At 35.6% G+C, this 15659-nt stretch overlaps 1 protein-coding gene across 2 annotated transcripts in view; it reads left to right on the forward strand.

The window, feature by feature from the left end:
* Nucleotides 1-15659, forward strand: part of fwe (calcium channel flower) — a 25011-nt gene continuing 9352 nt past the window's right edge. Inside the window, exons 1-6 of one of the 2 annotated variants that reach the window (XM_083139387.1) lie at nt 1-65; nt 190-310; nt 3896-3977; nt 8687-8812; nt 11462-11569; nt 12659-12792. In XM_083139387.1, coding sequence (XP_082995513.1) covers nt 63-65; nt 190-310; nt 3896-3977; nt 8687-8812; nt 11462-11569; nt 12659-12767 — 549 coding nt within the window. In that variant the 5' untranslated portion in view covers nt 1-62 and the 3' untranslated portion in view covers nt 12768-12792. The remainder of the gene's footprint in view (nt 66-189; nt 311-3895; nt 3978-8686; nt 8813-11461; nt 11570-12658; nt 12793-15659) is intronic. The other variant, XM_083139378.1, reaches the window with a different exon arrangement.

Genomic DNA, 15659 nt, shown 5'->3' on the forward strand with positions numbered 1-15659 from the left:
GAATCGTTCAGCCGATAGACTTATCCAGAATTTCTCCCAGCTGATAGAGGACTGCACTCAAAATGGTTTCGTATTTTGTCTTATCGTAGCGAGTAGTTTATGTGTTGTGCAGGAACGTAAATTGTTGTGATCCAAACACGGCTTTGTGTAATTTTGTGACTTCTTAATATTCTCTTAATTTTATTACAGTCTTTCATGGAAAAAATTGGTTCTATGATGCAAAGGCCAGGGCAAGGGGATGGCCAAAAAGATGACGTTCCCTGGTGGATGAAATACGCGGGGAGAGGTTTAGGAACAGTTGGAAGCCTCAGTAAGTATTTTTTTAAAATATATTTTCATGCATTTCTATTTTATAACTGTTGCTATATACACTTATCTTCTAGAATGAGCAAATAGTTTCTCCCTGCTATCAACTTATTGACGTTTCACGTTCAATTATGTCAATAACTCAAATTTGAACGGTCCCAACTGCAAAGTTCATGAATTTTCACTAAAAGACTGACATAAAACTAGGGGTACTACTTTACTATACCGGAGACACCTATCAATGATTTATTTCACAATTTTTTACATTGCTAACGTACTATTCTGCATTGCGGAACATTTCTTTAGGTGAAATAATGAATTTGTAACGAAAATGATGTATATTTCTTACATTAACTAGTACTTACTGTTGTTCCTTATTTCCCACAAACCATCCATGGGTAACCCAAAAATTCACGATAGCCCCACAAACCATCACGGGAACGAGGTATGCCTGCTAGGTTAGGTTAGGTTCCATTAGCACTCCTTTTCGTTCAATTTAGCATATACGGACAATACGAGAGCGTATTGTGCTCTTGTGCAGAAAGCAAATGGCGGCAGCAGTAATAGCGCGTCGGAAAGAGATTTTCGTAGAAAACCATATGCATTCGCATTAAAATGGATCAAAACTACATTCCCGAACACCAAAATGATTTGCGTAAGTACTTTCTCATGTAAATTTTGAAGAAATCCGTCTCTGGTATAGTAAAGTGTTACCAAAACGAGGATATACACGGATTTGCAATTAGCTCAAATTCGATTTACCATGTCGCGTTGTAATCAATGGGTCCCGGGTTCGATACCCAGTGGATGTGTATTTGAAACTTTAAAATGTAGGTCCAGTCCCGATTATCCTATCTGTGAATAACGTAGACTTAAAATAGGAATTTAAATATTCAATTTACCACGTAGTAGATTCTACGAGAATCCGTCTTGGAGCGATTTTACAATACAGGGAATTTCTCCATTTTGTTTGAAATTCGGCATACTCACTAATTTTGGCCCCCTAATCACGAATCTGCAGTCAAAATTTGGCGCTCACACGTGGAAATAGCAAAATAATCGAAATTAAGTTCTTATTTCCACACCCTCGATTTCCGAATTTCCCGCCGGTTCCGGGCTCCGCCCCTGGGGTAATCGACCTACCGCCCCCAACCGCTATCGCGGCCCCGCCTATATCTATAGACTCCCTGTTAAGGGCATGTTAGAAAGTGGCCGGATTCACCTGCCCCCAAATAAGCGCCAAATTTATACGTGAGCGCCAAATTTTAAGTGCAGATTCGTGATTAGGAGACCCAAATTAGTAAGTAACCGAAAATTCAAACAAATTGGAGAAATTCCCTGTATTGTTAAATTATACCTCTGTCTTTTATGCATAAAACAGCTGTCAGAATGTACATGATGTAAGAAATAACTCTTATGGCCCATTATAAGATATTTCAATTTTTCTCGTTGCTTTTTTCGGTAAAAATTCGATAGCATCCCAAAACCTCTCACTAGTTTATTTCGTCTTTTTTAACATTCGTACTTACTTATTCTGCATTTGCGAAAGATTTTTCAAGGTGCTATTTTGCTTTTTTCGCAAAAAAAAAGTTTAATTTTTGACAAAGAGTAATTATTAAACCATTGACCTTAGCCCCAAAGATCATCCACGGGTAGCCCCACACATCACAATAACCCCACGAACCATCACAGGGACGAGGTATGCCTATGAGGTTAGGCCTGTTAGGTTAGGTTCCATTAGCACTCATTTCGTTCAATTTAGCATATACTTACAACATCGTTTTTCTCGATGAAAGAAAATACCAACTAGAACTTCTAAATGCTACAGAAACTCATTTCGGTAAGTAGTTTCTTTTGTAAAAATGAAGAAATCCATTGGGACGCTATCAAAGTTTTACCGCTTTTTCAACAAGGACACAGTTTTTTTGTTGTTTTTTTTTCCAGTAAATTTGGTTATGAGATGAAACAAGGTTTCACATTTATGAAGTAAAATTTTGAAAAGCTCCATACCACGTCCAGGAAACCTTGCAAAAAGCATCTGTCCATCTATGTTATTGTTACCATACAAATTATCCACCTGCGTAGGAGTTTCCTCACTTAAGGTCTGTGCTAAAGCTAACCTTGCAGAGTTTGGTTGTCCGGAAATCACCTTCCCATAACAGTAATAGCGAAAGAGTGATATCAGGATTGTATTTTGGTAATTTTATATCAGTAACGACTTCATGTTAATTTAAACATCGAGGATAATAAACAAAGTGCTCAGACAAGTGTATATTACCCAGTGTACAAACCTGCCCTTCTGGCTTCTTAGCACTTGACTGGAATCTGTAATTGTTCCTAATGTTTAATGATTTTCGCAGATTTTGTAGGAGAATAATTGGACGTATTTTACAAGTGTGTAAGCAACTGTAAAATTAACTTTTGAGAAACTACTTAGCAGTCAAAAGCTTCACTGTATATTAAGGCAAGGGCGCCCACAGTATATTTTCTCAGGGAGATGGGGGAGCAGAGTAAGATTTCATGTCTTGCCCCTCAGTCATAGAACTTGTATTTTACTCTTATGATCATCATCATCATTGTACCTGGTTGTCAAATGGTGCTCATCACTGATTTTTTTTCAAATTCTCCTAGCAGGAATACTAATTATCGTATAATTTTAAAAATCATTGTCACACGAAATTTGAACCTTCCTTAAAGTAATGAGCACTGTTTGGATTCGCAAAACAGTTATTTATGTTTTAAAAAAAAACAACTTAACAATTACCTTACACAAGCATGCGTGCTTCCCATGGACAATGTATTTTCCATGGACAAACGACTGTAAGTATCGTAGACTAGTGGGAATTAATGTAGAAGTAAATCGGAACCGTAGAACAATGCATTTAGGGACTTTTTTAATTCTAAGAGAACCTGGCCTGCCTAACGTAAGTACAAAAGCATATATTGAACAAAATCTTAGTAATCGTTAAACCTCCACAGTATGTGTTAACAGAAGTAAATCAAATTTGAACCATGTTAAAATTGCATTCTTAGCACGATGAAATTGCAATAAAACAAAAGATATTTGGGCCTAAATAATAATATCATAATTTATTATTATTTAGCACTCGTAAAATTGATATTAAGTAAAAATACCTTAATGCTGTTGGCAAATTCAGACTTGAGTTCACTATTTAAATAGAAATTGGATACGCTTTGCTTCCTTTACATAAACATCTGTCACTTTGGTGGTGAACAATGCTTTATCTTTTTGTGCTTGGAGAGGGTTTTGTGCTCAATACCAGATATTACATAGTTGAATGTTGAGCATTATTTGGTAACAGTTTACTATCCTTCGGACACCTATAACTTCTTAGTTTCGTCAATTTTTAACATTTCGTACTTACCTATCTGCTTCGCGGAACATTCCGTGAATGGTTTTTGGGCTATACATCCTGGAATCGGTGGGATATTTAAACTAAAAAAAATATAAATATAATATAATAAAATATAATCCACACCACTTCCTTTATTATTATTATTATTATTATTATTACTATTTTATGTTTAATGTCTGACCATTAATGTTAATGTATGTCTTTCATTGCAGTTGCCATCGCCCTTGGAGTGTGGAATTGTGTCGGCATTGTTCTCGGTGGTGTGGAATGTTTCATTGGTGGAATTTGGCAGATGTAAGTACATTTCTTAGAGGTGTGTGATAGATGATTGCTGAAAATTTTCTTCTGGATTTGAATCACAAGGGAAACTTAGGTCTTTCTTCTTTGTGCATCTAACATCATGAGGATAATTTGGTCACTGCATGAATATGAAGTAGTAGATACTTGGCCAATAAACCTGGATGAAAGTGTGGTTGGGAACTGGGTGTTATCCAATGAATGGATGCCTACTGGGGCTTGGTCCTGAAGCACCAAAATACCATAATTCGACTGTGATTGAGTATTACACTGGACATAAGACCATGATCTAGCAGTTTTTATTATTATTATTATTATTAATACATTTCTGTCAACCTTTGTTTTTCTGACCATGGTGAATTTTGTAAACAGTTTTAAGGTTTCTCATTTGAAGAATGCTGTTTATTTGCCTTTAGGTGTGGCCACTCGTTGCATTTGTTTTCTAATAATTGCTTGACGTGTAGTGTAAATGGACAATTAACAAGGGGTTGCCATGAAATATCTTTGACATAGTAGTACTAAAATTTAAGCATAATTAGCTATCGTCTACTTCTTTTATATCACAGTATTTAAATTGCAATGCTTTTAATTTCTTGCCTACGTAAGGAGTGGAATTGTCATAGAAACATATGAGTGGCATGCTCAGGACTTTCATAAGAGGGGCACAGGACAAGTGGGGGTTGGGCTAGTGTCATCTCCTTTGTATATTTACAGTAGCATATTTTGCCATCTTTTCCTGCATTTTGCATTCTCCCTTTAGGAATGCTGGTCTAAATGGGGGAGTTGTGACCCCCCCCCTCTACACACACACACACCATGCTATTACTTTCTTAAATGCAATCTCATTCAAGTCATAACAATATAACTTGAAAAATTCACCAGTTCTTATGCAAAGTAATTTGATTGTGTCATCACACTTCAGGGCCATTCCATGCCAAATGACCCAATGGTGGTTGCATGACAATTTTAGAAAAAAATCATTTTTAGTACATACATTTGTACATGTTTCTAGATATCAAAACCAATGTTAAAATAGAAAGTATTGTCTTTTGCGCATGGCTTTTTTTGCTCATGTAGCAGTTTATGGAAACAATATGTCAAAAACCATTAGAGCTAGAGACCTGAAACAAAATTCATTGTGTAGCTAATAAAGCAGCATACTTTCTGTGATATTCAAGTATGTTTTGCTTAAAATTGCATCCTAAATACGAAAATTATGGTGAAAATTTGGGTAACCATAGTTAAAATTTTTATTTTATTTTTAAACCCGATTATTTAAATGAAGGGGTTTAGTTTAAGGCTTGAATTCTTTTTATGTTTAGACCTACCTGCAGGGTGTCTGTAAATGAAATATCGGTGCTTAGAAATGCACCACTTTTTTACAGCATGCGCTCAAACATGGCCATTCATGGAATTTTGACAGTTTTCGGGGTTAATTATCTCAGATGGGTCCTCTTGAAAAATTCTGAAATTTGGCACAAAGGAAGCCCTGCATGAAAATCTCCACTTTTAAATTTAACTTGTTGTGGTTAATATGAGGTAGGGTATGTGACCTAATTTACATTGCAAAATAAGGTTCAGCTACATGTATACCTAGAAAACTAAATCTTTTCTTTTTCTTTCTTAAAGTTGGGTAAAGAAAGCCTCAGAAAATATAGTAACATAGCATTTTAATACTTTACTTACCAGAAATTAAAATTACAAGGTATGACAATTGAAGATATGCAAAATCTCATTGCAAATGGCTTGATTTATTTGGTACCAACGTCCAGTTGATGGTGTCAGCTCCAGTTTCCTACCTATTCCCTTTGTCAAATCATGCAGAATTCCTAGTTCTTTCACTAAATTCCTAATCTCACTAAATGATCAAAAACCTCCAGTTCATCACATTTATTTTTTCTTGACCAAGTGGTAGTAATCAAACTGATGATTCTGACCTTTTTACCATTAATTTTTGCTAATTTATATTTTTCTTTTTAACATTTCAATTAAGTGATTGTACTGTCGGTGCAAAGGATTGTCACACTTGCCCCCTCCTCCATCAGGTGTAAAACTTGCTGGAACACAACTTAACAGTTTCCTTTGCACCTCTTGTATGATGTGAATAGTTTTGTTAGCAAGAACGCTTTATAATTTTTCTGCAATCAGCCTCCTCAGTTTCGAAACGGGAGATACTTCGAAACAGACTTCATCCATTTCCTTCAGTGTTTCTTGGAGTGGCACAAAGACATCATTTCCATTCTGGCTTTTATGTGAGCTACTTTCTCCAGAGATGAAAATTTCACTGTAACATGGGCATATTGATTTACCTGGTATAAGACTTAGTACTTGACACTTTTTTGGTTTTGCCATGTGATGCAATGTGTTTCATTGATTGATATACAATTTTTGGATGCATCATTTTGCACCCTTCATTTTATATGGGGAAATATCCCTTGATCTAATTTCAACAATTCATTTACTTACCTTTTTCTGTGAATGTTATTTCAGAAGATCACAGTGTAATTTAAAAAAAAAAGAAAATTAAAAATAACTTTTTTAATTGGCATTTGCATATTGTCTCTAAGTCATCCATCTGTAACCTCGACCTAACAAGTGTTTTTCATTTTCACTAAGTTGTTTAAGATTAATTGAGTTTTTGGCTACTTTACCAAAAGTGTCTTTGTAACAGTTCTCTCCAGTTAAAAATCCTGCAGAACACTCCTTTTCCAGTCACAAATAGCAAACATTCACAAGTCACTACCTCTCAACACATTAGGCACAGGGGGAATGACCACACAGATTATTCATGCACATATCAACTTCAGACTTGCCTCAAATCCTATCAAAACATGTCTTTGAATCTTCTGTGCATGACTCATCTACTTCCACGAATGTCTTTCCTTGCAAAAATAGTGGAAAGTACAGGCAACATAAAATCATATCTTGTACCAGCTTTGACGCTCCAAAATAAATAGCCTTCTTTTAAGCTACATGCACTGCTATACTTTAAAAAAATACCTGCTGACACTTGGATTTCAGTAAATAAAATGTTGAGAAAACACTCAGTTTTGGACCTGACACCACCAACTGGACATGGGTACCAAATAAACCAAACCTTTTGCAATGATATTTTGCATATCTTCAATTGTCATACCTTGTAATTTTAATTTCTGGTAAGTAAAGTATTAAAATGCTATGTTACTATATTTTCTGAGATTTTCTTAACCCAACTTTAAAAAAGAAAAAGAAATGATTTAGTTTTCTAGGTGTCCACCTTACTTTCCAACGTCACAAATTAGGTCACATACGCTACCTCATATTGACCAAAACGAATTGAATCTAAAAGTTGAGATTTTTACTGAGAGTTAGGTTCATGCAGGGCTTCCTTTGTGCCAAATTTCAGAATTTTTCAAGAGGTCCCATCTGGGATATTTAACCCCGAAAACTGTCAAAATGTCATGAACGGCCATGTTTGAGCCCATGCTGTAAAAAAATGGTGCATTTCTAAGCACTGATATTTTATTTACAGACACCCTGCAGGTAGGTCTACACGTAAATAAAAATTCAGGCCTTAAACTAAACCCCTTCATTTAAAAAATTGGGCTTAAAAATCAAAGTTTTTAAGTATTGTTACCCAAATTTTCACTATGATTTTCGTATTTAGGATGCAATTTTAATCAAAACATACTTGAATATCACAGAAAGTATGCTTCTTTATTAGCTACAAAATGAATTTTGTTTCAGGTCTCTAGCTCTAATGGTTTTTGAGATATTAATGTTTCCATAAACTGCTGCATGAGCAAAAAAAGCAATGCGCCATGTTGGAAAAATGGCTGCCCCAGGAGAACTAAAGGACAATACTTTTTTTTTAACATTGGTTTTGATATCTAGAAACATGTACAAATGTATGTACTAAAAATGATTTTTTTCTAAAATGGTCATGCAACCAATTATTTTAAAATTGGTTCATTTGACATGGAATGACCCTTCAAGTTTTTGCAAATCACTAGGCATGCACAGGATCGCAAAAATGTTGATACTAGGATCAGGGAAGAGAAATTCCTGTACTGATCCCAGTTTAGGCAAATTGTCTCCCAATTTTTGGGAGCTTGGAGAGTAAGAAAATTTTCAATGGTTGTGTATTCAAATTAACTTAATTCTTGGTGTTTCTCAGACTACAAGTGTTGAAAATTTCTTGAAAGTGGTAGTTTTCATTCTACAGCGAGTTCCAAATCAGTGTGTGCCACAACTGGAAATCAAGCCCCTTGTTTACAATGCTCATAGCATTATTTGCTACACTATGAGGCAAACTCTCGCAAATGAAATCAGATCTATCCTTTATTGTAAGGTGTATATTTTAGACAGTATTAATGTCAGATTGAACCACATCTGTAATGTTTCACTTGTAATATGTGTATAGATTTCATCATTTTTATCTTCTGTAGATATACATGTGCTATTTGTAAATCTTGCACTGTTTATATGTGACTAATTGGTATAAATGCCACAACTACTGAAATGGTTTTTTTTTTATTTATTTATTTCAGTGGATTTAGAAACTTTCAGCAGTGAAATAATAAAGTTTCATCTCTGTGTCTATAACAGTCAATGAAATGTCTATTTATTATATTTTTTTTAAAGGATGCTTATACCCCTGTCAGATAAGCGACAATTTATTGTTTCTGCACTATGGTCAGCTTATGCTTATTCTCTCTGTCTTCTAGGCTTGCAGGTTTTATTGTGATTCTTATCGAAGCCCCATGTTGTTGTATGTTCCTTGACTTTGTGCAGAATTTCAGTAATTGGATGGAAGCACGCCCATACTGGAACAAAGGCGCATTTTATATTGTGTGAGTAGAACATGTATGCTACCAACTTAATGCCAAATGCATATATGTAAGCCATGATATTTAATAGTGTGTCGAGGGTCATGATACACTATTGAATTAAACTGTATATTGAGTACTTGCTGCACAGTACCCTACAGCAGTATTATATGGATAAATAATACTCATGTTGATTGACTGCAGGAAGTAAATTTTGAGAGTTATAAATCTGGTCCTCTGAAATATGTGTGTTTGTAAAATGTAACACCTGCCATTGAAATGGTGCTGTTATGATGATTTTTTAATGTTTGGACAATATATATACATAGATGGTTATCAAAATAATGGAAACACCTATGTTCAGCAACACAGCATATGTGTGGGTTGGCCACACTGATCAGTCATGCGCTGCGACCGGCATTTGTTATTGCAGTGAAAGATGGTAGTAGTATGATAAACAGTGAGTGTAGTATGCATAGGTGAGGCAAAATGGGGAACTTCTCAAACTTCAACAAGGGCAGATTGTTGGAGTGAGGTTAGGTGGTGCAACTGTAATTAAGATGGCCAGTGTCTTAGGTACACAAGAGCAACAGTGTCCAAGGTAATGACAGCATACACAACTCGTGCCAAGACATCGTCAATGAAGGGTAATAGTGGATGAGAACCCATCCTCCGTGATCCAAAGAAATTAAGAAATCCAAACATTGCTGGATACCTGTTTTTAACATCTTTTATCGGGCTTTTCTTACTATCTGTATTTATCCTTTTTATCTCATAAATACCGGGTTGCTGAAAGAATTGACACCACCTTATAAACATTAAAAAAATGTTTGCCACCTGTACTAACCACACACATTATATTTTCATTGCTTGTTTGCGTACTGAGGTGTCAGGGATGACCCTTTGAGAAGACACCCACATTTCAACCTCAGTTCCCCATAGTACGCAATAGACTGCATTTTTCAGACTAGCGAGGCTCTGGCATCTGGACTCACTGCCAGTGGAGCTCCTGTTTGCTGTTCTTGTGTGTGTGTGTTTGTGTTTGTGATTGTCCTTCCATAAATTCCATTGCATCACCATTCATGCTCATCTTTGTGATTATCCAAATGTGGTAGAAGTGCGAAGTAAAATAAAATAGATCAATCAAACTTGCATGTGTACCAACAATACATAAACACCTGAAGAGATTTTGTGTTGATATATCATGATCACATCACATGTATTACTATTGAGGGGAGGTGCATGCAGATTTTGGCAGTGGAGGGAAACCACGACAGCAAAAAGTTTGAAAACCCCTGGTGTATACCATTCCTAATATCACAATTTGCCAACATGTCACTTTCGCTTGACTCCACACAAAGGAAAAATAGATACTTGCATAAAAATCTGGGCCTCAGGAGATATAGGTTGAAATACAGGACAAGGCATGGATCTGTCTTTGTCAGACCAGATACAAATATAAAACACAAGTTTCTGGCCTGTTTTGAAGGCAGGGGGCATACCATGTAAATACAAACAAATTTATTGGCTGATGTATTGAGAAATCAACTCTCAATCCCTCCACCAGAGATTCCAGATTCAAGTCCTAACATGGCCATTTCGTTCTGAGCATCTAATCTTCATTCTCCATCATTGTGATTACGTAAAAGGGGCAGAAAAGCAATATTAAGTAAGATAATTTGATGCAATGCAAATGTGGTTACATGAGTGAGAGGAGGTGTATTTGTGTATTTAAGAAGTAATAGTGTTAATAAGAAATGCATTCATTCATAGTCTTAGCTAAACCGTAATAATGTAAATAATCTTGTTTCATTAGTGATATTTATATTTCTGGTGCATGTTTATTTTTTGACAATATTTCTAACATATTTCTTGGTTGTCGCAGGTGATTAGAGAATGCACCTGGTGTATTCGCCTGTTAATAACTACTAGTTACGTTTGTAACTCAAAGTCTCTCCATACTGAAAAAGAAAACTTCGTATCTGAAACTACTGGAATGCAATAATCATAAAGAGAAACTCAAAGTTTGTTGTTTGTTCTGGAAGGGAGCCTAGAGGGAAAGCCATTGGCAATGGTGAATACAAATGAAGCTATTTTGGAATCCCAACTGGCGGAGAGAGAGAGTTCCTCTTTCGAATTACGTAAATTTTGAGGAAATAAATACATTAGTTTCAGAATTCAATGTTTTCTTTTTCACTAGTTATTTTCTGGATACCCAAAATATTTTTATTTTTTTTTACTTGCCATGTGCCAGAAGTTTAAATGACTCACAGGCAGTTCTTATATGTATGTTTATTATTTCATTACAATACATTTCTTCATTCAATCATGCATTTTGCATTAGAGGTATGAATATGATAAATTGTACGGCAAGTAAATAAATAAAGAAATCAAACTTCTGCAAGTACAGTTCTTAATGCTATTTCTAAAATGAATGCATCTGAGAAAATCCAGCTCACATTGTTAAATTTTTCATGAGAATGTTATCTGGATAATTACAGAAAATAATCAGCAGACAATCCACGAAACACTAGTTCTAAAATTCTCATACAAATATATTTATGGATTATAGGTCATCTGTAACATAATAATTAGAACTTTAAGATCATTTCATTTCATGTGTTACTTTTAACAAATTGTTTGTGTAATGCGAATTATTGTTCCATCCTACAGAATAGCACTGCCAGCAATTTTCTTATGTCCGGGCCTAGGCAGCATTTTTGGTAGTGGCTTGATATTTACAACTGGCGTTATATATGGACTAATGGCATTAGGGAAGAAGTAAGTAGACCATGTTGCTAATAGTATATGGATATTACCAATATTGCTTAATAATATTTATTAAACTGTTTTTACAGATCCATCAGGTTTGCTGGTAGTTGTTACTTGAACATAAATAAGTATGTATCCATACAGAAGTATGTTTTAACGAATAATGCATGAAGACACAGTTCACTTAATAGGTGTAGAATGTAACATTTTTACACAAAATGTTGCATTTCAATCATTACTTTAAAGATACATTGGGGGTCATGGCTCAACATCAACAAAAGACTTTCACAATGCATAGACAAGGGGAACTAATTTTACAAGTCTTTGCTTGTTGAGCCCTCGTTTTTAAAGCTATGAACCTTCAAGAAATGGCATTTTATGTGTCAGTTGCTACTGACATTCATTTTCTTCTGTTTGATAAGATACTAAAAGCAATTGTATGGTCTCTGAGTAAGATCATGCTAGCAGAGGTACCAACATGGTAATGCCGCTATGCTAAACCAGTTCAAGCTATACATTTATCACCACATATACACATTTGATGCTTTTATATTAAAGAAGTACTTTGTAGGTTTTGTCCAGAGGTATTCACACTCCTTTGGCTAGTCCTTGCTCAGATTAATAACACAATCTGTCCATATCATACTAAAGGTTTTGTTATTTTCTGACAGAAAATATAAATGGCAGTGGCAACCATGTATATGTGTTTCTCACATTGCGAAGGCTAGAAAGTGCTGTATTTTGAGAGTCTGTAAAAATTGAATCAAGGCCCTACTCTCTGAAGTGTTGAGAACTGTTGGTCACCTTGTCCTCTACACTGAAAATGTGTCCGTATTCTATAGTAATACTTCATAGAGATAGTAATAATAACTTCTGGTTCTTTGGTATAACTAATTTTATTGATAAGGATTATATTGTTTCCAATGTACAATGGTGATTCACTTAAATTTGCATTTCTTCCCATCTCCGTAGCCAGTGAAACATTATCATCACTCCGTCTTGTCCATTGTTGCTTGCTTTAAAGAGCAGCTTTCTTATTTGTGTGTACATGTCCATTTTATTCTTTGTGCAACAAGTATTCTGACTTACAACTTACAGAGGAACACATCAAGACATGGCTGCAACCGCCGTCACTGAAGGCTCCACTCCCCCAGCAGATCAAAACACAACCCTTATGGAGGACCCAGATGTGTGGCGGCCCACCTAACTTTGGTTTCCAGCATATCACATAGGTTGTGAGATCAAGCTGTTTTTCTCATTGTACCCCACCCATCAATAGATGTAGCATGATGTAGCTGGTGCTTTCTTGTTACTTTTTATTTCTTTAAGTAATAGTATGAACGTTTCATTTTTGTGTTTCTCAGTGGATGGTTCACATGATGAAATTATGATCATTGCTAGAGCATCACAATTAGGTCATTCCATGTGAAATCGCCCAATTGATAGACAAGAAGTTGCTTCATAGTCATGGATTTGCTTCATATTTTTGTTTACCGATAGATACTTGGTCCAATATGAGAAATATAGACTTGTCCAACAAATATTTTGAAGATTTTCATAAATTGGGTGCACGAACAAACGCCCCATGTGACACAAAACATGTCATATCTCTGGAACTATGTGGAGTATTTTGTTTATTTAAGTATTGTTGGAGAGGAGAATTACAGTCCTAACAGAAAATGACTATATTACCACTCTTACCTACTCAGAAAGTAGAAAAATCTTTAAATAAAGTAATATGTTGTGATGAAAAGAACACTCCACTTCGGGTAATTGTTTGATAGGGAGTCCCAGGTTTTACCACAATGAATTGTTACACAGCATAATCAATACATGTCACACATAATATTAAAAAATCAGAAAGGTAATATTTTTCATAGAAAAAAAAATATCAGGTTTCAGTATAGGACGTATGAACCAATTTTCTGGCATGCAGCTATAGTTTTGACAAATGGCCCTAAAACACTCACAAATTACCACTAATATGATTACACATAATATTGTTAGAAATGTTGAATAAGTGGGAGAAGCATTACTATGATGTTCATCCACTTTTAGTTCATAGATATTGAACTAAGACCAGAATTTTTGCCCAGAATGCATATGGGTCAGTCCATACTGAATGTTCCAGCACTGGTTGCTTGACCGCTTTTAAAATTTTCAATATTTTTAGTTATTTTAACACTCATGCAGGGTTAGTTCAAAGCAGGCAGTACTTTTCTAAAACTTGGACCATTTTTTTGTGTTTCATGACTTCAGCTATTTTTGGTCTTTGCAAACAGTTGCGATGATTATGATAGCTCAACTAAGAAAAATTATAAAAAGCTGTGGTACACAACATTGTTTTCAGTACATTTTGAGCATTATTTTATGTTCTGTGCATTTTTGCACCATCTCTAATGAAAATGGCTGAAATTTAAGGCCTAAATCGATATTCAATTTTGAACAATGGCCCAATTTCATTATTGATTTAAACGCACATTGAATACATGTATAGTGGGTCCATAAAATAATGATGGGATTATAAACAGTGTTAGTTTTGGCACAATGCATGATAGAAACATAAAATTAATGGCTAAATGAAATACGAATTATCCAAGTTTTCTGTATTGTTGTTGTTCTTAAAAGTTCGCATAACCACTGTTGCATATTGCAAAATGGTAAATGTCTGTTATATCAGAGACACGTTAAAATCAGATATTTTGTGTTTCGGATGGTTCGTACTTACCAATTGTGTATTGCGGAACATAGTTGAAGGTGCCATTATGCTTTTTACATGAAAATAACTTCGATTTTTCACATTAAGAGTAATTATTTTGGTTCCTTTCTTCCGTTGTGGAACATACAATATGGCGGACAGCTGTGGATCGTCGTGCTTGGGTTTTGTCGCTTTGGAGTGGGTATGCAGTGTTTCCAACCTTCTTAACCAAAAAATACCTACTTTCAGGTTCATTATGTCATCACAAACCATTGACGGATAGCCCCAAAAACCATTCACGATAGACCCACAAACCATTGACGGATAGCCCCAAAAACCATTCATGATACCCCCATGAACCATTGACGGATATCCCCCAAAAACCATTCACGATAGCCCCACGAACCATTGACAGATAGCCCCAAAAACCATTCACGATAGCCCCATGGACCATTTCCAGCAGGGTTAGGTAAGGTAAGCATAGTTACAAAAATAATTTTCTCGTAAAAAAAGGCACGTTTGGAAACACTGGCGAGACCGCGTGACTTTCGACGCTCACACCATCTACAGGTACATAATGTCGCTTTGCACAAAATGCAAGTTTATTATATCAAAAGTGCTTATTTCTTGTTGTGCAGCATTCTGGGCTCGAATCCCAGCCTGGACATGGACGTTTGTGAGTGTCCATTCATAAATTCCATCATGTCATCACTCATCCCCATCTTCGCAAATTAGCCAAAAGTGGCACAAATAGCAAAGTAAAATAAAGCAAATCAATCTGTGATAAGGTTACATTTCATGTGTCAAGGTTCATTGGTGTAACATATGGGACAGTCTAAAGTTAAAAGTCCAAAGTAAGCTGCTCACATGTACCAGAGAGTGATTGCCCCAATCTTTTTTGGTTAAGGCTCAGCTGGACCTTTGGCTGATGCCAGGTCAGCTATTGTCGAATTTCCCTCTTCTTTCGATATTCCAGAATCTTGAAAAATTGCATATGCTCAGAATTCCTTCTAGAACATTCACTTGAATCTTCATGTGTGTGCTTTCACTGTTGACCAGATATTTTCAATAGTTTCGTGGCTACATAAGACTATTAAAGTATTGATATATCTAGACAACAGCGAAAGCAAACTACATGATTCACGTGAATGATCAGAAGGAATTCTGAGCGTATGGAAGGTTTCAGATTTTGGAGTATCATAATAGTTTTTTGATAGGAGAGAAAAATTCGAAGCTGTCCTGGCATCGGCCAAAGGTCTACCTGAGCCTTAAACAATTGACATCACAAAACTTCTGGCTGTGTTAGATGAATCACAGAATGTTCTCATATGGCTATGACAAGACAAATTCTAAATTATTATCCTGCTGTGTGCAGGGCACCTAAGGAGGTAACATGAAACT

This window comes from Lepisma saccharinum, chromosome 1 (genome assembly GCF_977018435.1).
Source record: "Lepisma saccharinum chromosome 1, izLepSacc3.1, whole genome shotgun sequence".
NCBI classification, from domain to species: domain Eukaryota; kingdom Metazoa; phylum Arthropoda; class Insecta; order Zygentoma; family Lepismatidae; genus Lepisma; species Lepisma saccharinum.